Source organism: Polistes dominula, unplaced genomic scaffold (genome assembly GCF_049000335.1).
Source record: "Polistes dominula isolate Pdom_NZ unplaced genomic scaffold, Pdom_raw_medaka contig_373, whole genome shotgun sequence".
Classification (NCBI taxonomy): Eukaryota; Metazoa; Arthropoda; class Insecta; order Hymenoptera; family Vespidae; genus Polistes; species Polistes dominula.
The window spans coordinates 1,544,786-1,568,693 of NW_028300899.1; the positions used below are offsets into that span (position 1 = coordinate 1,544,786).

At 34.5% G+C, this 23,908-nt stretch overlaps 2 protein-coding genes across 8 annotated transcripts in view; both read right to left on the reverse strand.

Annotated features, from left to right (window-relative positions):
• The window catches only part of lilli (AF4/FMR2 family member lilliputian), a 183,509-nt gene extending 174,317 nt beyond the window's left edge, over nucleotides 1-9,192 (reverse strand). For 2 of the 6 annotated variants that reach the window (XM_015326658.2, XM_015326499.2), the window contains exons 1-2: nucleotides 8,861-9,191; nucleotides 204-1,224 (exon numbers count right to left, since the gene is read on the reverse strand). In XM_015326658.2, the coding sequence (XP_015182144.2) occupies nucleotides 204-265 (62 nt within the window). In that variant the 5' untranslated portion in view covers nucleotides 266-1,224; nucleotides 8,861-9,191. Of the gene's footprint in view, nucleotides 1-203; nucleotides 1,225-5,268; nucleotides 5,341-8,860 lie in introns of those variants that run through there. The other 4 variants (XM_089177989.1, XM_015326905.2, XM_015326581.2 and 1 more) reach the window with 3 other exon arrangements.
• Nucleotides 9,193-9,785: 593 nt separating this feature from the next.
• Ndf (Nucleosome-destabilizing factor) overlaps nucleotides 9,786-23,908 on the reverse strand; it is a 38,710-nt gene continuing 24,587 nt past the window's right edge. For both annotated transcript variants that reach the window (XM_015327469.2, XM_015327555.2), the window contains 3 exons: nucleotides 14,117-14,227; nucleotides 13,533-13,977; nucleotides 9,786-13,412 (listed from right to left, as the gene is read on the reverse strand). In XM_015327469.2, coding sequence (XP_015182955.1) covers nucleotides 13,213-13,412; nucleotides 13,533-13,977; nucleotides 14,117-14,227 — 756 coding nt within the window. In that variant the 3' untranslated portion in view covers nucleotides 9,786-13,212. The remainder of the gene's footprint in view (nucleotides 13,413-13,532; nucleotides 13,978-14,116; nucleotides 14,228-23,908) is intronic.

The window sequence follows — 23,908 nt, forward strand, 5'->3', positions numbered from 1 at the left end:
CCTTATATCAATAAGAAAGAAAAAAATGTTTAAAAGAACTAATGCATTTATATTAACCGTTGTTATGACCTTGTAAACGGAATTTTATGCAGATGTTGATATGACGTCACTCGTGACATCGCGCTTTTCAACAATAATAAAAACAAAAGGAAAAATAAAAAAAGAGGGAAATAAAAAGTAAAAAAAAAGATTCAAAGACTTACCTCGATAAGGTGCCCTTGAGCAAAGGATTCCTGTCGTCATAATATCCGCCGGACGAAGTCATTTTCAAGTAATCCAAGGTACTGGCACGTGGCACTCGACACTGACACTACGGCACTGCATCACTGTGTCGCGTGATCCGTTAGCCTAGCTTTCCATTCACCGCAGCAGCAACAACAGCAGCAGCAACGACGATAACGACAACGACAACGACGACGACGACGACGACAATGAGGAGGATAAGAAGGAGGAGGAGGAGGACGTTCGAACGTATCCGCGACGACGCATCGTCGCCAAATTAATCGAAACGGGCCGCGTATGTCCTAAAAGACGACGATGATGCTTTTAGTCCGCTTCGTCCTCGTCAAAAAGTCACAACTGGGTGAGGGAAGGGGGATGGGGGTTGGGAGGGGGAGGGGGGATATCAACTTATTACGGAAACAAATCCAATTGATCCTTGTTCAATTTTTGTTCCTTCCTCTTATAAACACTATTTGATACTTCGTCTAACTTGTTGCCCGTTGCTGCTTTTAAACACGACGATTATTTATACTTTTCTTGTCTCTGACGTCACAAGTACACCATTATTGGCTATAAAGTCTATCATAGTTTGATAGTTGTTGTTGTTGTTGTTGTTATATTATTTAATTATTGTCATCAAACATTGTATATAGGAACACACACAAAAAAAGGGAGCAGTTAGCTCGTTTAGAGTAATCATTCACCACACTCACTTAATTCAAGTTATAATAATCACTTAGTTAGAAGCAGAACACAACTTTCGGCGTACGAGGAAGATATATGTACGAGTCTTCTTCTTCTTCTTCTTCTTCTTTCTTTTTTCTTTCTTTATTTCTTATACATACCACAAGGTCCGTTCTAGATGCTCGATCACTTTCACGATTTAAAACCAAATTATTTTGTTCTTTTCTGGAACGAGGTAATCACCGGATTGCCGCTTCGTAGATCCCAATACTCCGTTCACGTTGGTGGCACCGTTCTCGCTCCGCAAACGTTAAAGACCTGCATCATGATGATACGCTTGGATTATTCGATTATCTATCTACCTACCTACCTACCTAGCTACCTACCTAACTACCTATATATCTACATAGGTATTTATCTATTTATCTATCTATATCTATGAGTCATTCTTGTGCATCGGTAAGTTCATTGAACGAGCGTTACGTTTTGTAAAAATGAAGAAAGAAAAAATTAATTCCGTTAAGTGATACAAGGATACTTTCAATTGAAATTGAAATACAAGCGAGAAAACGTTCGTTATTGAATTCTTGTTGAATTTGCCGCCATCATTGATTTTCTACTGCGCGCGATTTACCCGGGAAAATTGACACATTTGAAAATTGATCTAGACGAAAAATTAATTTCTATAATTGTTAAGTGTACGATCGTGCGTTGGTTTTCACTCATGTACTGTGCATGTTATCATCGTGCACGCTCTTTCTCACTCTGCACGAAAAAGAAATGATCCAAGAAAAAACACATCCCAATTATGTTTAACTAAAGATATATTTAATATTTGTTATACAGCAGATCAGAGTGTGGTGCTCGGACCCTGTATCACTATCTGCCCTAATTTCCTTACTTCCTACTAGTAGTAACCACTGATTTATACTAATTAGTTACTGAAATGTTTAATGCGTTCTACGTAACTGATAATATGCGGATCAAGTGAATATAATTCCGCCGAGTATAGATCGAACTAATTACTAAAATTGCTGGACTAACTTGCTCAATCAACTGAATTACCTGGATCAACTAAATCAACTGAACTAAGTTGCAATAGTCTTTCCCTGTTATTTATAATACTTTTCTCACTTAAGATTACCGTTGTGCCCTTAGGCTGAGAGTAGTGGACGAAAGATATCCCATTGTAAACTAAGTAAATATAATGAATTCTACCTTGGACCCTTATGATGGGAGTTACCGACAAAAGGTATCCTCCCAATGAGTAAATATAATACATTTTTCCTGTGAAAAATGTCAGTATCTTTAGGCCCATCTGTTACTCAAATATCCCTATCATCGACTAAACCCGATAAGAAAATTTCTATCGTACCCAAATTCCTCCGGATGCCCAGCAAAGGACGTAACAACAAACATGATAAGACTATTTCTATCGTAACCGATATTTTTCAATGTTCCTACGAAAATACGGAACAATAATTACCGGTCTAACATTGAATAATAATATCTAATAAAGACTTTGTATTTGTATTTTTCTTATATTGCTTTTTATCTTGTTGCAATTAACTGGACTCGTTTAAAATATTTTCAAGGATCAATTCGAAGGTTCGTAAAGACTTACTACGTAAAACCAGGAAAACTCGAATATTTCAAGGATACAATTACAGGAAAATATGCATGTTTCTTTTTCAGAGAAACAACACGACAGAGACAATATGTCGAACAACTCGATTTAATTGTTCACTTGACAGCTCAAATCCTGAACGAGGGCAACTCGTATTCTTCTAATATATGTACCTACACTTCATAGAATTAACAGAAAGAACATCGAAACGAATGGAAAAAAATATGAGGAATAAAAATAGAAATAAAGACTAGCAAGGTGGGTGGTGGGGAGCGGTGGGGAGCGGTGGGGAGGGGGAGGAGAGGGGGAGGGGAGGGGGTGGTCTACCAGTAATTTATTATACGAATGCGCATAAGGAATATTATCAGGTAGATGCGCGCGAAATCGTCCGTTACAACGGTATGTCGTAAGCCGTAATTATTCCTTTCTCCTGGGTTTCAAGAGACTCGTCTATGCACTTTCACCGCGTCTTTTACCTCCCTGAATCGGATATCTGGATTTCAAGGAAGATACGTTTCGTTTCTCATTATTTCGAAGGTTATTACGGCGTTAGAATATTAATATTAATATTAATAATATTAATAATAATAATAATAATAATAATAGAAATTAGAAAAAGCTAAGAAACCTTAAAGTTACTCAAATTCGAATATAATTTGTCATCAAGTGTGACTAATGTAATAAATCTGTTAATCAAAGTTTTCGTAATTAGAATAACAAATGATCTCTGTAATAAATGCTAAAGGTGTTCTATTAAAAATACATTTCCTAATATCAAATAATTTATGTTAACAAATATTCAACAGAGGTACATAATTATGCAAAAAAAAAAGAAAAAAGAATCAAATCTAATTTATTCCAATAAACTAATAATAAAAATAAAGCTACATTATACTATGAAACAATTACACAATATAAGAATCGATAGACAAAGTGGAAAGTGTAAGAGACCGACTATCGAAGAGAAACACACACACACACATACAGTAGACACCAAACAAACGCGCACACAAATAATATATATATATATATACACAAATAATATTCTTTCTCTTGATCACCCGTCTCTATTTCTCCATTACTCTTTCTGTTTCTTTCAAAGTCGCTGACATTTTCGAAGACAATATACTATTATGATTACTTTGATACTAGTAGCGCTTGAAACGTGCAGCAATGAAACGATATTTTTGCGTATTATCGAAACTAAAGGATTATTTAGAAATTTGTGAAAAGTTTTGACTAAAGTTCGGTGGTAAATTGTTTGTTTGTCTGACACCGTGATAACAACATTTGTCGAAAGAGGGAGAGAAAGAGAAAGAAAGAGAGAGAGAGAGAGAGAGAGAGAGTAAGAGGCTGACTCTCTACCTTCCGGATTTTATATCGCGTACGAAGGAAATTCCGGCACGAAACGAAACGACACGGCACAGCACGAAAGCAAGCAACCAAGCAACCAAGCAAGCACTCCGAGAGACTTTTGCGCTCTCGGCTTCGACCGAGCACAAGAGTCGACCGAGTAAAAGCGTTACGCGATTCAAGGACGTCGTACTACACCGAGAGCCTGACACACACCGATCGTATCTCGAGGAGGTAAAGCTGAGGATCGTTCGTTTCTACTACTATCTATTTCTTTTTCTCTTTATCATTTTTTTTCTTCTTTTGCCTCTTTCCCTTTCTCCAATCTCCCCCTTTTTTCTCTTTCCTCCTCCTCCTCCTTCTCCTTCTCGCTCCTTCTCTCCGTCATTTTGAAACATTTGGTGAATTCAGATTGGTGATAAAAAAAAAAAAAAGTAAAATCGATAAAATAATTTTTCATCCAATTCTTTTTTCGTTCTTTGTTTTTTTTTTTATCTGTTTCAATATCTTCTTCCTAGAGTTCCTAATAGTAACAACAACAGCAACAACTCTCGGAAGAGATCGCAAAATGCAAATGGAGAATTCACAAAGTCGCGTTAGATTTATCGATTTATTGATAGATCGAAAGTAATACTTTTAATTCTTTATTCTTTAGAATTTTGTTTGTTTCTTTTTGTAAGATATCACGATAGATATAAATCAAATGATTTGTCTTGATCTTAACCCTTATCGTTTAAACGATCAATATGTCTTTCCTTTGATATTTCAAATGATCGAGAAACAAGAGAAAAATATACTATTATCTTCCAAGAATAATGTTCGTCGTCTTGTCATTCGTCGAAAACGCGATATACGCGGGCAACAAGAAAAAGAAAATGGATGAATATGATGGATAAGATGATGGTAAAGAAGAACACGAGCATTGAAATCACCAAATATCTTTTCCGATAACAAGCTAATCAACGTTATCGAATTTTACCATGAAATTTTAATTACTACGCCAATGTTATACCTAACTGAATCTGTATATCAAACATGGAGAACGAAAGAGAGAGAGAGAGAGAGAGAGAGAGAGAGAAGGAGGGAGAAAAAGAAATAAAATGATAGTTAAATTAAAACAGAGAGAGAGAGAGAGAGAGAGAAAAAAAATAAAGACACAGTTTGGTGGAAACAAAAAAAAAACATTTCAACGGCAACAAGAAATACGGAGTTGTTCAAAAAAAAAAAAAAAAAAACCGAACCAAATAGAAAATAGAAAAGATAAATAAAAGAAACACATTTTATACGTACACACAGAACGATGATAAATTAAAAAAACATAAAAAAAGAAAGAGAAAGAAATATGTAAAAAAAAAAAGAAACCAAAAACCAAGTAGACATACACAAGTTAATTTTCACGTAAGGATTACGTTCCTCGAAAATAAGCCAATCCGCGTTAACCGGTTCGATTCCCCACTAAAAGAGATTCGCGAACGAAATCCGTTCGCGGCGCGTTACCAACGCCGTTCCTTTCCCCCTGTTTCCCCCCACCCCACCCCCACCCCTCTTACCTTCCACCACCCTATCACTCCAGGTCTCCTCGCGGACTTCCCCTTCTTTACTTCCCGCCCCCGCTTCCACCATCATCCGTGTGCGAAGCGATACGTGCGCTTACTCTCACACAAAACACACGCATATACCACCGTTTGTGCGTAAATATGTCCAGCATTCGTTGCATATGTATGCACATTTATATGATACACATTCGTATAAATATATGTGTGTGTGTGTGTTTTGAGAGCACACGCTTACTCGGATCGAACTTGGAGAAGGAGAGGCAAGAGAGAGAGAGAGAGAGAGAGAGAGAAACAAGCTCGAGATCTTTTCGAGCTTCTTCGTAAAAGCGACAGATAGCATGCCTCCCTTCTCTTTGCCCCTTTTACCACCTCCACCACCACCACTGCCACACGCTACTTCTACTTCTCTTCCTCCACTTCCTTTGCGGCTCCACGCGCGTTTATTTACACGCGCGAGCACGTATACCGAGCGTGCGTGCAAGCGAGCGAGAGAGAGAGAGGAAAAAAGAAGACAGAAAGAGAGAGAGAGATATATATATATATATAAAGAGAGAAAAGGAAGGGGATAACGCGCGTCGCGAGCTATTTTTCAAAGGCAAGCCACGACACGACGACGACGACGAAGACGAAGCGAAGACGACGGACAACGACGCATCGTTACACACACGAAGAGGACGATCGGCCTCGAAGACGACCGAAGCGACCGTCGTAAGGTGGCGCGCGCGCGCGCGCACACGATTCACCGGATTTTTTGCAACTACTACTAACCGCGACTTCATATTTTTCTCTTTCTCCTTTTATCACTACTAACACTCTATATCTCTCTTTATTTGTGTACACATGTTTTTGGGCGCACGTGTATATTGCAATATCCGTGATATACGTTTTTGATTGCATGTTTATATGTATATATGTGTTTATATGTATGATCTGCTCTCTTTCTTTCTCTCTCTCTTTTTCTTTTTGATCATACATGTGTGAGAAAAAAATGCTTACACACTCGTGTAGTAGTCGACCTACCGAACGAGGAACGATTTAATTTTCCACGAATTCCCCTTCTGATCTTTACTTATACATTTTTATGCTTCTTTCTATAATCATTTATATTGTGCTTTTTTTTTTTTTTTTTTATTGTTTTTGCTTACATTTAATATTTTTGTGTGTTGTTGTTGTTGTTGTTATTGTACTTATTGCGGTTTGAACAAATTTTTTAAATGCAATGATCGACGTTATTACGATTTTCTTTTCCCGTTATTACGATTGAGATCAAATTTCGTTTCAAGAGATAATAATAAACATGGCGACGTCGTATCCGACAGGAAATATTGAAAAGAATCAAGAAGTATTCTAAGACGTTCCTCCTGCCTGTATTAAATAATCCATGAAATTTAGAAATAAAGAGATAAGAAATATCTTTTTGAATGTGATTTTTCAATTGGACGTTATTTACGCGTGTATTTATGTGTCTATCTCTTTCTATTTCTCTTTCTTTTATTCTACTTGTGCGCGTTTATGTGTTAAATATAGTTGTGTTAGTTCGCTAAATAATACGTATCTCTTAGAATGTTAGAGAGAGAGAGAGAGAGAGAGAGAGAGAGAGAGAGAGTCAAGTAAGTTCTCCTTAGCTTATCTTTGACAAAGTATATGGAAAAGAAAAATGTCGTCGCGATATTCGTTAACTCGCGCGTTTAAACGTGATACTTCGATCGATGATAGATAGGTCGAAGGTGATCGAATGGATTATCTCAAAACTTGTTCATTCGTCGTTGAGAACACGCGCAATTATCTTCTCGAAGATGCACACATACTACACATATTTATATATATATACATATTTATTATAACAAATATATATTTATGTATGTGTATGCATGGAACGTGCTACTAAACTTTCAAGTAATTGGTCGACATCTTTATTTTTTTAATCTCCCGGGCTTTTTCAAATTGCAAAGTGCTTGTTTCATTTCAAAAATAAACAAATTAAAAAGAAAAATTATAGACAAAAACAAAGTAAATGAAAATAATAATAATAATAATAATAAGAAGAAGAAGAAGATATTTTTTTTTTGCACAAATTAAAATAACATTATTAATAATCAAATCGAAAGTAAGTTACTTTCTAATTCGTATTAATAAAAAATTGAAAAACGTTACAAGCCTTTACTGATTTCTCTTATCGTTCGTGTATTATTGTCGACATTTGTTTATTTTTATAATACATTGACAAAACTGAATCCTTAAGTTGTCTCGAACTTAAGCAGTAGGAAACCTTACTTTTAACGTCATCCATCGTCACGTGGTGATCGACGACGCACGCACAGATGTTTCTCAATTCAATCGATGTATGATATATATATATATATATATATATATATATATAGATATATAACCAATTTTAGGTTAGAACACTAACATATAAACAGATAATACAAAAACGTGTGATAATTACTGATCGATGTATGTTCAATGTGCAAAATCGTAGACTAATTTTCGAAGGAATACCTACGATTGCGCACATTATTACGGATACGAGTGTATACATACATATACACATATACTCAAAAAAAAAAAGTAAAAGACAGAGAGAAAGAGAGAGAGAGACATACATGTGTGCTAGACTCAATCTATCGTCTGCGTCCTCGTTTAAACAGCCGAAGAAGTACATACACACATATCCAATTTGATAGAGCGCACTGAGCACAGATGTTACAGACTCGAAATAAGACAATCGACTATCGAGCGGGAAATCGATGCAACGCCATGTCGTCCAACTTCGTATAAGAAGAAGAAGAAACAGTATTTTAGAAATTTCTCACTGATTCTCTCTGTCTCTCTCTCTCTCTCTCTCTCTCTCTCTGTCTTCCTTCCCTCTCTTGTACTTTCTTTAATAGTTATTTTTTTAGAGTGGGGGAAGGAAACGGAAAAAGGAACGCAAGGTACTACAATATACTTTTCGTCAATAGTTAATAATATTATTTCGAATGAAATAAAATAATATTGAAATCCGTGTATAAGGTGCCCTGAAAACCTCTATGCATTGCTAAGCAGGCTTAAGCAAGGATGTGTATAGTTTACGATATCTTGCTTTCTAAAAAGACATCGATGCGCACGAACGACGCGGCGACGGGTTAGGATCGAATTGGAAAGAGATACTATACGTCATTGGGGGAAGACGGAAAGAGAGAGAAAAACACAGAGAGAGAGAGAGAGAGAGAGGTGGGGATAACCAGAGAAAACGGAAAAATAGGAGGCGTATGTAACGCGATTGAAGAAATATCGAACATACAGTGAACTGAAGAATAATTCCAAGGTATGTATATGTGTATATATGTATGTATGTGTGTGTGTGTGTTTTACAGTAAATCGAAGGATTGCGAATAACACCAAAAAGATATGTATATATAATTCATATCCTTACTAATCAAATCTTCGAGTGTCGTTTCATCGATATAAAGTAAATAAGAAGCGTAGCGATGATTTTTGAGAAGATCTGCTGACGCACGATATTGCATGCATCTGTTCTCTTTTTTGCATGTCCCCCTCGAATATCAGTAATCCATTTTGTTTCTTCTTAATACATATGTTTATACTACCGTATTTCTATATGCGTATGATTTGTGTATATATATACATATTATATATATATATGTAAATGTATTTTAACATATATATACATATATATATATATATATATATATGCTCGTGCAGAGTCGCGTATAAAGGTACAATAAAGACGGCGCGTGGACGGTCGCGGCTGAACTGATTGTGGGGGCCGAGCCACAGGTGTCATCGCTCGACAGCGCCCCCCACCCCGAATACCACCAGCCCGTAGCAGCACCGTATATCCGCAACTCCATCTCTTTCCATTCCCCACTCTTTCTCACTCTTTTACCCTTTCTCTTATTCTCTGTCTCTGTCTCTCTCTCTCTCTCTCTCTCTCATTCTACGCTACATTTAATGAACGCGTGCGCGCAACGGTTTTCTCTATTTTCCGCGAAATTTAAACGCATCACCTGTTAACTTACGTTTCTTCTTTTTTCTACTTTTTCTTTTCTTTTCTCTGGTTCCTCTTTCCCTCGTTGATAAAATGAAAATATAATATTTACTTTTTAATATACTATATTCTATTATATACGTAGTAACATATATATATATATATATATAAATTTCATGAAAACTGCTATGAACAGTTTTTATTCGTAGAGATAGATGAATGGATAAATAAAAAAAAAAAAAAATTTTAATACATACTTACGTATCGTGGTCACATACTGTCGAATTTTATATATTACCTGTAAAAATCCGATATATCTAATATTAATATCGGTTAATTTAAATAGATATTTATTCAAAAATCAGTGTATTTCGTGATAAAACATATAACGCCTGTTATTATTACGGCATAACCGCACGTGAATTTTACGTGCACTTTCATTCATCCGATAACTCACTCATGCATAATTACTTTTCTCATCGTTTTTCTTCATTTTTTATTTTCATTTTCGTATTCTTTTCCCTCGTGGTTTTTATTTCTTCTTTTTTTTCTTTCTTTTTTTGCTTGTTTGCATACTTTTACTAGTTATATTTTTATACACAACAATATATATATATATATATATATATATATATATATATATTTATAATTTTCTTTTTATTCGCCATACTTATTCATAAAATGTTTTCTAATTCATATTACCTTACTCTTATTTTCTTGTTTAATTCATTCCTTCATTCATTACACGTACAATAATATATTTCTTCATTTTAACGTTTATAGTTTTATGAAGCTGATATATCTAATTGTATTTCTAATTACATATACAATATTTAATATGGCGCGCAGCCACCGATAGCTATATGCTACGCAATTTCCCACGCACCGAGAACATTTTTTGTTCTTCTAAATAGATAAAACATCCCCTGACTGTCTCCAAATCTTCGTCCCCCATCCTCTATTCCTCTACTTTACTTTACCTTACTTTATGTTTCTTTACTTTCCTTTCTTCTTTTGTTTGTTTGTTTGTTTGTTTTTTGTCTCATCTTCATTCTTTTGTCATTGGAAAAGAAATTAGCTCCACCAAAATGAGAGATTATCTTACGTACGACTATATTGCGAACATTTTTGTTGTGCGCCCTCACACAATTAACATTGAAATCTTTTCTAATGATTAAACGTTCGTCACAAATCTGTTCAAACGAACGAACGAACGAAGAAGAACAACACTGTCGTCCTATTGTATTTAAATCTTTGTTCCAAACATCGAATCAACATATCTTTTTACTAATTTTGATATTGAAAAATGAAGAAAGAAAGCTTTAATAAAAAAGAAAAAAATATATTACATTTTCTTATTGTTTTTTTGTTTTTTTTTTGTGTGCTATTCATCATTATTATCGTTATAAATTATTGATGAAAGAATAGTTTTATAAATTAATACATAATATATTCATAGATCATTTATTAATTATCAATTTATTTTTCTTATATTAATAAAAACTATCGAAGATCGTTGTAGTTATGTTGTAATTGTTGTTGTTGTTGTTGTTGTTGTTGTTTACTGATTCTTACTCAACGTTCTTAAAAAACAAACATATATAACGATTCGGTTGGAATAACTCTTTACAGAGGAATAGAATTACTTATACAATATATATATATTTAATGATACATCGATAATGGTGATAAAATTATTATTATTATTATTTTTTTTGTTTTTTTTGTTTTTAAATAAGTAAGAGATTTCCTCTTAAAAAAAAAAAAAAAGAAAACGGAAAAAAATACCAACAACCGGAAACGTGCGCTGCTCGATAATAATATACAACATCTCATTTAGCGTTTTCTTCTTATTTCATACAAGTGATTTTCTTTTTCTTATTTTTTTTTTTCTTTCTTTTTTTTTACGCACATGTGACAGACACACATCTCCAAATAAGAAAACTTTTAAAACTTTTTTACGAAGCGGCAGAATTCATTCTTTCATTGATATATATATTATAATAATCGTCATCATTGTTGTGTAGTCGTCGCCGTCATCGTCGTCATCGTCATCGTGTTCTTCTTCTTCTTCTTCGTCGTCGTCGTCGTCGTCGTCGTGGTCGTCGTCATCGTCGTCATCGTCTTCTTCTTCTTCTTCTTCTTCTTCTTCTTCTTCTTCTTCTTCTTCTTCTTCTTCTTCTTCTTCGTGTCATCATCTTGTTCTTCTTCCTTTATACGTATTATAACATGTTGTGTCTACGTAATGGTGGAACGAAGACGCTAATTTTTCGCGCTTTGGTCGATGATCGTTGATGCTCTCGAAACGCGCAAGCGAACTTTTCAAGTTAACAGTGATGAACGCCTTCTGTTTTTTTTTTTGTTTTTTTTTTTGTATTTTTTGTTTTTTTTTTTAATATTATTTTATCTTTTTTTTTTTCTTGTCCTAAGGAAATTTGTTGCGTCGTGTAGCATCGTAAGGCACATTTTCGACGCGTCCCGAGTCCTCCTCCACTTCGATTCGACGTTCCATTCATCAATATACATGTAGTAGTAGTAGTAGTAGTAGTAGTAGTAGTAGTAGTAGTTAAGTTGGTAAAATAGAGCAATTTGGACGCGACTCGAGAGAAATTAACCATCGACTCGCGTCTCTCTTGTTTATCTCATTTTTTGTTGTTGTTGTTTTTCTTTTGTATTACTTTTTCCTCGAAAGAACGAATTTCTACGCTCCTTTTTTTTTTTTTCTTTTTCTTTTTTTTTTTCATAGCGTTACCGCGTGTGAAGACACCAATGTCACGTGACATTACTATCAATGAGATAGTAAAAAACCCATGGTACAATTATACACACATTCATATATCATTTTGCTATATCTTCTATTTTAAATCATACCCAGACATCTACCTCCTCCTCCTCCTCCTCCTCCTCCTCCTTATCCTTATCCTTATCCTCTTCTTTTCTTCTTCTTCCTACGACTCTTATTATTTACGCCGATAATTGCACCTTCCTCTCTGTGTGTAATACATGTATGACAATTTCATATGTGTATATTTGTATATGTATATATATATATATATATATATATATGCACGCCTACGTATACATATGTGTAGATTTGAATCTCGACCATCACGATGATAAAAAGAAATCTACCGTTATTCGATTGTATTTGGCGTTTATCTGATTTTTTGTTCTCTTTCATATTTCTTTTTCTACATCTGTTCTAATCTATAGAGATAGTCCACCACTCTCTGGTCAATGATATTTTATTCTTATTTTCTTTTTTCTTATGTAAAAATGACTGTTTCAAAATTACCGGATTGGATTTTAGCGAAAAAATGTTAATACATTATTTTCACGATAAATGCGTCCTTTTTTTTTTTGTTCTTCCTCAACACGAAAGTAGTATATATTTAAGTAGATAATATACTCGCGACATTTTGGGTGTGTTAGTTTGTTTTTTTGACGTGCATAGATGATGCGCTCTTAATTCATATTTGTCCTTCTTTTATTTTCTCTTACTTCGTTGTGTTGTGTCTCTTTATCTTGCTTGTTTAATCTCTTTCTTTCTTTCTTTATTCATTCATTCATTCATTCATTGTCAGATATGTGGACATATTTACCAATGATTTTCGCGACAAGTCGACGCATATTTAATTATTCTTCTATCTCTCTCTCTCTCTCCTCTTTCTTTAATTCTCTCTTTCCATCTATGTGTATATTAGCGCTGGGAAACAACGTTAGGTTTATTGCAATAAATATGATCTTAGCAAAAGCCCGACGATGTTCTTCCTTCATTAAAACCTGGCTCGAATGTAAACAGCCGAGGCATCATGCTCACCGTAACCGACACGTTTTGCATGCTTGTAAACCTCATTCGCTGCTGCAGCCAATGGCAAAGGTTGTTCTAATTGATCACTCATTTCTAATGACAGTCTAAGATCTTTCTGCATGTGTTGGAGAGGTAATTGCGTCGGGAAACCACCTTCAATAATAGCTAAAATATCAACAACATAAGAAAATATTATATTATTTGTTTATAAAATTACTCATAATAATAATAATTTATTCAATATATATATATATATTTTTTGTTTTGTTTGTTCAAAATCCTTACCCTTTCCTTTATCGATAATTGCTGGACAAGCTAAAGAAGTCAATTCTAAAACTTCAAGAACATCTTTCTGTTGAAGTCCCGCTCTATCAGCAAGAGCCATACTTTCGGCAAGACCCGCCAATGTTACGCCAGCCATCAATTGTAACACGAGATTCATCTTGGAAGCGTTGCCAACTACGCCAAGGTAGAAACTGTTTTTACCCATTGCCTCGAAACACGATTGGCAATCATCAAATAGGGTACGATTTCCAGCCGCAAGAATGACCAATGTTCCTTCTTGTGCTTGAGTCTTGCTACCTTGCACTTGTGCTTCAAGGTAACGACCACCCTTTCCATTAATCGCCTCGGCGATGTCCTGCGATGTTTCCGCGTCTATTCCTGTCATTTCTACGTAACCCTTGTCAGAAGATATCTCCATCAATACGCCGCAGTTACCAAATACCATCTGAAAGATTAAACTTTAGTGAGTTTGTTGATACAACGTTTGCCGATATATTTGCTGACTGGCCTTTTACTACTTCAAAGATCTATTTCTTTGATCATTTATTTACTTTTTTGTATTTTATTTTATTTTTAATACATACGTGCTTTGCTGCTTGCGGATCAGCCACGCAAGAAAACGTGATGTCAGCTGCCATTACGACATCCGAAGGTGTTAATCCCTGCTCTGCTCCAGCCTTTACAAAATCTGCACACTAAAAATAAATAAACATATGCCATTTAGTAATTTCATAAACAAAATAATAATGCAATGAAATAATATGCGGTAGTTTTAATTAATCAATATTCGTTACTTTTCTTAATTAGAAATTAATTAATGTAATCCTTCGAGACAAAAGATCATTAGCAGAAAGAAATGTTAAATTTGTTAATAATTTATTTATGCCCCGGGTACTTGGATTCAAATAATCCAGCACTAACCGGTCTTCTTGAAAAGCATCGTGGCGTCATCTATGTAACAGTGAAAGAATTGAAAATAACAGTTAACGTTCGAAATACCGAGAGATGGCGCCACAACGAGGAACGATTCGTCTCGGTTCGTTCTCGTCGTGGCGTCAACTTCCGGATGGCTACGAAGCGATGTAAACGGTCATGGCAAGTTGGCCACATCGACAAACGACGCCATTACGAGAGACGCTGTTCAACACGTTTCTCCTTTAATCGAGCCTTATGTTACTTAGAAAATGTTCACATGTGACTTAATAGTAGGTGTTTTCCCAATTAATTCATATTGAAGAAGATTTGAACTGATGATTTCGTAAATATATATATATATACATTTATTTAGCTATCTTTTTCAGAAAACAGAGAGAGAGAGAGAGAGAGAGAGAGAGAGAGTGCGTGGGAGAGTGTGTGTGAGAGAGATAGAGAGAGAAAGAGAAATAAAATGAGAGATAATATAAAAGGAAAGGTAGAACACGATGCGCAGTTCTCGCGTAGAATTCTCTGGAAGTTTCACAACGCATCGGAGGGAGAGATCGTCATAGGACAAAGATGGCCGCGTTACTCGTCGACGCGACACGAACCGCCGAGGCCGTTTCGAATTTCTCGAACGGGATACTCCTCTCTCAACAACAACAACTCGTTGAGACGTTTATTTTTTGCTTGTTATTTTGTTTCCCCTTTGCAACAGCAGAACCAAAAAAAAAAAAAAAAAAGACAAAATACCTTAAGGTGTTTGGTAATTTTCGTCAAAACGTTTTTATCTCGTGTCGTTTTATACTATTATTATTATTATTACTCTATCAAAACAACTTTTTCAATTTGCTTTGTTTTTTTTTTCTTTTTTTCGTACAAAAAAAATCATCTCATATGGGACGAGGCCGACCGGTTTTGATAACTGCTGTTGCTATTTTTTAGCTGTTGATATTTGCTAGCCCGGAAGGACGTTTCCTTTCCGAGAAAGGAACGAAGTTTCTTAACGAAATGTGGTTAATACTTGTAGACGATTATCGGTCGGCTAACAACACAAGTTGTTCTTCTTGGTGTGTTACGTGAAATGAACGTATTTATACGTTCGTTCGTACGTACGTACGTACGTACGTACATTTGTCGCATGTCCACCGCCCTCTTTTACTCTTCCCCTTTCTCCCTTTCCCATAGAGACCCTTCTTCTTCTTTTTCCTCTAACCACATCGAATCCTTTCTCCTCCCTCTTCCTCTTTTTCCACCCGTTCACATATAATAATTATACTCGACGACGCGTGTTTACGTTTATCCGAAGAGGTCGAGAGCACATTATTACAAGCGTGTTTTATTTGCATCGTGAAAATGGAATTTGTTTCTTTCAGGTTGACTCTTGTTTCCACTATACAACTTTTGTAAAATGAATTGAACGAAAGGAGACGAGATCTCTAAATGAAAATTCATGAACAATGTCAGTCAGCAAAATGCTGAATTTATTAACAAAATCGATGCTTTCCTAACAGAATATATTGTAGAAATATATACGAGAGATAGAATAGAGAGAGAGAGAGAGAGAGAGGGAGAGAGAGAGAGAAATAGAAAAAACTTGTAGTACGTCTCTGTGGTGGTCGGTCACTCGGCCAGAACCGAAGCATTATAACAAACCGACACACAACGTCTGTCGCCATCTTTAATGGCTGATACAGAAAGACCACTTTTCTTCTCCTGCTCTCCCTCCTTCTCCTCCTCCTCATCTTTTTTCTTTTTCTTCCTCAAAATAACCTAACCGTGATTTTTTAAAAATGCGCATACATTCCTCCTCGATCTCGTTCGTTTCCTTTTACGCATACATGCACGTTGTTTGTTGTAAACGAAGAAAAGGAATCCACCCAAGAAAGATATACGAGTGATTCTCTAATAAACACCTGTCCTTGAAATTCTTTACGTGAGGAGTAGTTCTATACGTGATCGTGAAAATCAACAAAATGGCGACAATTGATGATCAATTACTTTACCGATTTTTAAAAGACACATTAAATAATACAATGAACAAATCAATTCTTTTTCAACGCTTATATATCCCCTATTTTTTTTTTTTTTTTCGTTTATACACAGGTATTATTTTCTCTACCTCTGTCTATCGATTTCTCTCTGTTTTTTTTTTATATTTTTTCATTTAACATTGCTCGACAAATAATACATTGACCCATTAACAGGAAGTTACATAGTTCCCTTAGTTGTTCGACCGGAAGCCACAGATGCGGCGTGGATATTCCACGTTGAATAAACTTGGATCGTTGATTCGTTCGTTCGTTCGTTCATTCGTTCGTACGGTAGTTTCCTAAACGTATAAAGTGAGTTGTTGTTAGTGTACCGTTGCAAAGAGAGATATGGCCGCCATCATGTGTTACATCACAATTTCAGAAGAGCAGGAAATTCAGACATTTTTTATTTGAAACTCTTCACGTACGTGACTGTCGTTAAAAAAAAAAAAGTAACACTTAAGCATCTTTCTCTCTCTCTCTTTTTATCTCTCCTTCTGAATTTTTTTTTTTATCTGAAAAAGCAATAAACAGACTCGTCACGGTCGACTTATCTCGTTCAAAATGATTATATGCTCGTCTTTTCTCTTTCTCACGTGGCATATGTTGTATCAATCTAACACACGTATTAAAGAAATAAAAAGAAGGTATGTATACCTGAAAATTAACGACCAATAACAATGATAAGAAAAAGAAAAGAGAGAGAGAGAGAGAGAGAGAGAGAAAGAAAGAATTTGATCAGAATTTTTGTATTATCTTTCTCTTCCTCTCCCCTTTCCACCCCCTTTTCTTTATCGTGACGTACGCAAATACCAACACGAGACGACGACGACGACGACGACGACAACATTCGTCATTTCAACGGCCTCGTTGTTGTTCGTTGTTGGTTGCCACGTTCACCCACAATTTTTAGATCGTTCACATTCATCCCGGAAATGACAAATACGAATTATTATCTGTTGTTGTTTTTTTTTGTGTGTGTTCAAATTCGTTGGCGGTTAATTCAAATTGTCAGAAACGATGAAATCGTAATTACAGAAAGATACATTATATTGATAATTTAATAAATGATATTTTAACGATTCGATGAAAATTTTCTTAAGTCATTATAAGTACATATTTGTCAAACAATTAAAAAATGAATTTTGGTAAAATTTGAAACACTGTGTGTCGGTTGGTTATCCATTTGTTTATCTATCCGTTATGATAGAACATTTTATTGCTCGTTACGATGCTACTTAATGTCGCGGAAAACAACACACAGCCCTATTTATTCTAAGAAATAATTAAACGCTTGACTTATTTCTAACAGTTTGTTTAAGAATAATAATAATAATAATAATAATAATAATAATAATAATAATAATAATAATCGTCATCATCGTAAAAAATGTTAACTGCTAAAGGACTTCAATTTGATCGTCAAATGGTGAATATTTTTATATTCATTGGAATAACATTATTTAACAAAAAGACAAAAAGAAAGAAAGAAAAGAGAAATATATATATATATAGAGAGAGAGAGGTTACAAATTATAAATCCGGATAAATAATTGGAATATGTAATGGTTCGATTGATTACTACGTCATACAAGATTCACGTATTAAATCCCTGATTTAATTCCCACGTTGCGCGGGCGGGAGGAATTCTGAGAATATATCGGCGGTGTGTTTAATCGAGTTATCGTTACGACAAACACGCGGTACATACAAATTTACAAACAGATATATGTATATATCTCTTTACTACACTACTACTAACTTACAAGTTTGCGATAGGACATTTGGTCGATGGTAGTAGCACGATCGATAATCCCAATCAAATCGCCAACTCGAATCACGTTCGTAATCATTGACGCCGTCGTCGTCGTCGTCGTCGTCGTCGTTTTATTCGATGGGTTTTAGTTGAAGCCAAGGAAATTCGAAGCATTGAATAAAATTCTACTAATATAGTTAAATGGTGTAACAGCAGTCTTTTCATAATGGGGAGAACTTTGGAAACATAAACAAATGTATTTTTAAGTTTGTATCAACGTTAATTTGAGTTTGTGCAAGGCCCCCCTCCCGGCCCCCCAGCATAGCACAAATTCCAACGAACATAATAATATATCGTTATTGTGATGATAATACGATATTATTGCATATAAGGAAGGATGATACTTGATCACTATTATATCATATTCTCTTGAAAATCGATAAATCGATTTTAATGACCGAAAAGAAACCTACACGAGTATAATTACATATACAATACAATAATACAATACTCAGAACTTTCATTTTTCTCTCCTCTTAAAATCTTTCTTGTGTATTACCTACACAAAAATTCGATTTACATTTACAATGGATTTAATTAATCATTTAACTTTTTATTTGACTTAAAATGCAATTAGTCAAATAACGCGTGATGAACAATTAAACCTCAAGTTTATACAAAAGTTAAACAATAATTTTCTAAAACGTTCATGCATTCCATTATTTGTTTTCCATACAACTTTACCTCATGCAATAAACAAATATTTGTTTTCATTTCATTTAACACATCCAATTAATCTAACCCTAACAATATTTTCATTGGGAATAAACAAACAGATCTAATTTAAATTAACCTATATACAAAGATTGTCTTTGGTGATGAAAATCAACACGACGACGACGACGACGATCGTGAAACGTTTTAATACAACAGGCGAACCGATTTCCACGCAATGCGACGAGAAACGACCTTGAACCAGAGAAGAGGAAATAGAGATACATATTGGAGTAAGGAGAAGGATGAAAAATTTCGAAGGTCTTAGAGAGAGGGTCTTGGTCTGCTTGGCACCGATTGCTCGACGCAACCACAAAGTGTTCGTATTATCTCTTTCTCTCTCTCTCTCTCTCTCTCTTTACATGATTGCAAATACGTTTTCTACACGCAAAGCTGGATAATATAATACTTTGAGTAAATAGTAGAGTAGTTAGATTGCAAAGAGAGATTTTACTCCTTCTGCTTCTTTGTAATTGTGTTTTAAGCGTAGGTGGATCAAGAAGGAAAAGGAAGTGGTGGAAGGAAGAGAAGGAAGGAGAGTGGGAGGGAAAAGGGGGAACATTAAAAACATCTCAACGGTTAAAAGGGTATCTGTATCTCTTCATTCTCATCCTCCTCATCTTCTTCTACTTCTACTTCTAACTTCCACTTCCACTTCCTCTTCCTTTTCCTTCATCTTCTTCTCATCATCTTTTTCTTTACGATTAAACGCAGCAAACAAGTCCGAGGCGTTGATGCGAATGAATACGAGAAGCGCATAGGAAAAGAAGCAGCAACAGCAACAGCAGCAGCAACACACTTTCACGCTCGATCGCTTTCTTTGCTTCTTCAACCTTTCCTTCTCCGTTTTTTATTCTAAGAAGAAAGAGGGAATAGGAAGAAAATGAGGGGAATGTATGAAGCGTGGTAGCTTAAGGCGTCTCATAAAAAATAACAACCCAAATCAATGATACTAATTCGAACGATCAGAGAATTGACGTTAAACGGCAACACGCGGTAATTGTGCAATCATAATATGATCTAACTTTTCGTTGCTTGTAAATGATGATGAGAAAAAAAAATTGGAAAAACAAATATATATCTATATATATATATATATAGAGAGAGAGAGGAAGAGGAATTCTTCCACGTATAAAAGTATTTCACATAAAAGCGAAATTCCACACGTGGGTGGTGGCGGTGGTGGTGGTGGTGGTGGTGTTACACGAACAAAATACAAGTTTACCTATTTTAGTTAAAATAAACCACACCTCCTACTAGGATATGAGAAAGAAAGTTTAACCCTGTATTTCAATCTCACTCACTCACTCACTCACTCACTCACTCACTCACTCACTATATATACCTAACCTAAGTAACAACTTAGCTTCCTATCTATCTTACTTTACCAACCTTCGTTTCTGCGAATGGTGCAAAATTCAAAGCAAAACACGTTACGTTACTCCTCGATGCTTAGTTATGATATGCTTGTTCGAGTTTCAATCAGGTTATTCGTAAATGATTCGTTATATTAATAATTATAAAATCAGTCTATAACTAATCTAATGAATTGTTCAACAATATTGAACTTAAGAAACGTACGTTTGCATTTAATAATAATTGAAAACTAGTTTTAATATTAATCGAATAGAATGATACGAATGATTAAAAAAAAAAAAAAAATAGTACAAGAAACAATTCTTTGTAATTTTCATTAAACTGTTAGTTAAAGAATGAAATGAACATTTTTTTTTATTTGACGATATATATATATATATATATATATATATATATATATATATATATATATATATATCTGTTAGAATCTTATCGAACTAACAGAGATAATCATGACACGTTTGTTAATAAACAAATAATATTCGATTATAAATTGAGATATAAAATATCCTATCTTTCAAGTTGAATAAAACTGCACACTGTGTGCAAAATTTTATTCAAATCGGTTCAATAATTTAGGAGTCCATTGCGGACAAACAACGTGACGAATATATATATATATATATATATATATATATATATATATATTCCCCTCGAACGATTGTTAAACCCAAAGGAATAATTCGAAGAAAGAGAGGCGTTAAAGTTTTACAAGTAGAAAAAGCTCAAGGAGGCTAGGCTAATGCGAGTGGTAAGTGGGAAAAAAAAAAAAAAAAAAAGAAGAAGAAGAAGAAGAAGAAGAAGAAGGAAAAAAAAAGTTTCATACGCGTAGGTGGTGGGTGAACGGTAGAAGTGAGTTAGCAAGTTAGTGATAGGAAAAAGGATCGGGGGGGGGAGGTAGGAGGAGGAGGAGGAGGAGGCCCTGAACACTGACGAGTATATCGACCTCTTGTCGTGTGCACAACTTACGGTGAACGCACGCTAAAGCATATAGTTAATTTTGATGGCGAAGGAAGGCTCCTAAGAACATTCTCGTGCAACCTTTATAAACAGAAAACTATACAGAGATACTTACGTTCGATAAAGACAACACACAGTTAAGAGAACGCGAATATATATCTTTGTATGTGTGTGTGTGTGTAAACCTTCTTGAGAAAAGAAACTTGCTGGTTGAAGGCTCGCGAAAGCGTGGGAGGATCATGAACAAGACTTGGATTATATTTGTATGGGGTGGGAATAAGGGAAGAGATAGAAAAAGAATTTGAAAAAAAAAAAAAAAAACAAAAAAAGAATATCTGACCTCTTTTGGGAAAAAATTTTTTGTTCAATTTTCCTCCCTTTGGAAGACACACGTCAACCAACTTATAACCAATTTGCTTTGGAGGATCTCTCTCTATTCACCACATTTATTATTTACACTTAATTCTATTCTATTCTTTGGTTATTCCTTTTTGAACATAAATAAATGATGCAAAACATTTGCGACGATGAACTAAATTTAAAAAAAAAAAAAAAAACAATCATTTATTTGAATATAAAATAAATCACCATTTTTTTTGGGGGGGACTTAAAAGTTTTGGCCCAGATATTCGTGTGTTATATTCAGAACATTTGAACTCCTTTTTTTGTCTTAGGTTCAAGACTTTACTTATCTATTCATGTATTTAACATTTTTCTTCCTATAATTTCATGTTCTTGAAATAAACTGTAAAAACAAAAAAAGATTGATTTTTCAATCTGAAACGTTATCAGGCAGTATATGAAAATGCAGATGAAATATTTCCTCGCGAAATTCTCAGAAGAATTTAATTATTGAGTTGTATTATTTGTGTACAGTAGTATAATCCTAATGAACCCCTACAACTGTGTAGAGTTAAAAAAAAAAAAGAAAAAGAAAAAAAACAATGGGTGTATTCAAGGTTTGATAGAACGTGAATGATCGACACAAATAACAAAAAAAAAAAAAAAGAAAAAAAAAACCAGAGTATACAATCAAATTTAATAACACGGTTAAAAGGAGTAATCCATTTTTGGATTTTCTGATAACCGTCAATGTTAACATTAAATGAAGGATGGAAGAAACTGGCTCTCCGATTTTCGTCGGATATGTCCGAACATTAATCTTCGTTTATATCTTATTGCGACTTTGGCAAAATCACTCATGAGAGAGAGGGAATTAGAGTAAGAAAATGAACACAAGTAAAATATCAGTAGTAGGTAAGAAAAGAAGGAGGTGAAGGATGAAGAAAAGATAGGAAAGAAGGTGGTGTATGCTTGTTCATCGGTGTGTTGGTTCGAAGTAATTAACATGGCTCACGGATAATGACGTGTTTCAAGGTCCGGAACTACTTTGCGTGGAGGAGCTAATGAACGAAAGATCGATCGATCCTCTACCTACGTGCACATCATCATAAAAATGTATCCTTTATTCTACACTCTCACATATATACGTATGTATATATATATACATACAAATAGAGACACACATATATACATATACAGGAGGTTTTACTCTTCTTATAAAACTTGCTCGCGTACGTCGTAACACGCATGCTTTCCCCCCACTCTTTTTTGCTTTTTAAACGAGAGACACACCAGCATCGTTATGATGAATACGTGCAATGGATAATGGTCGGACACACGACAATTCTTCTTTTCATTCATTCAACAACGTGACTACGACTACGACGACGACGACGACGACGATCGATATCAAAAAAAGACCACTACCCAAAGTAAACGGGCACAATTTTGCCTTGAACATATTTTCAAACGTCAAGATATTATAATTGATGTATGCGTAGATCGAAAAGATAATATTTTCATACAATTAGGAAAAATATGATGAAAAAAAAGACAAATGTTTTTAGGAAAAACGATTCAATTGACATACTTTTTACTATCCGTGAATCGACGATTGACATAATCAAATATTTATATTAGTTTTCGTTATCATGTAACAAAAAAAGAAAAAAAAAATAAAAGATAAAATTAAAAATTTGTTCAAAATAATAAAATTATACCGTGAGATTTTATCTTTATTCCTTGTTTTTTTGTGAAGGGTAAAAATGGAGGAAGGGGGAGGGGGGAAATCCTTGAAAACTTCGAGCTCTCTCTCTCTCTCTTTCTCTCTACTATCAAAGAAAATCCAATCTATATAAGTATACCTCGTGAACTTTTAAAAACTATTATTTTTCTACGATGTTAAATTAAATTTGATGAAAAAGAAAATACAAAAAGCACGATATAAAACAACTATGAGATAAAAAAGAAATTAATGAAAAAAAAGATAGAAAGAATATATATATATATATATATATATAGCTTTTTCGAATCGTATTTAATTAAAAAACAAATTAAGATAACATTCGAAGAAGAAGAAAAAAAAAACAAACAAAAATATATCTATGGAATATTCGAATTTCGATGAAGAAGTGTTCAAATTTCAACCTGTCTTGTATGTATTCCTTCTTCGAGAGAAGAGAAGAAAAGAAAAAGAGAGAGAGAGAGAGAGAGAAACT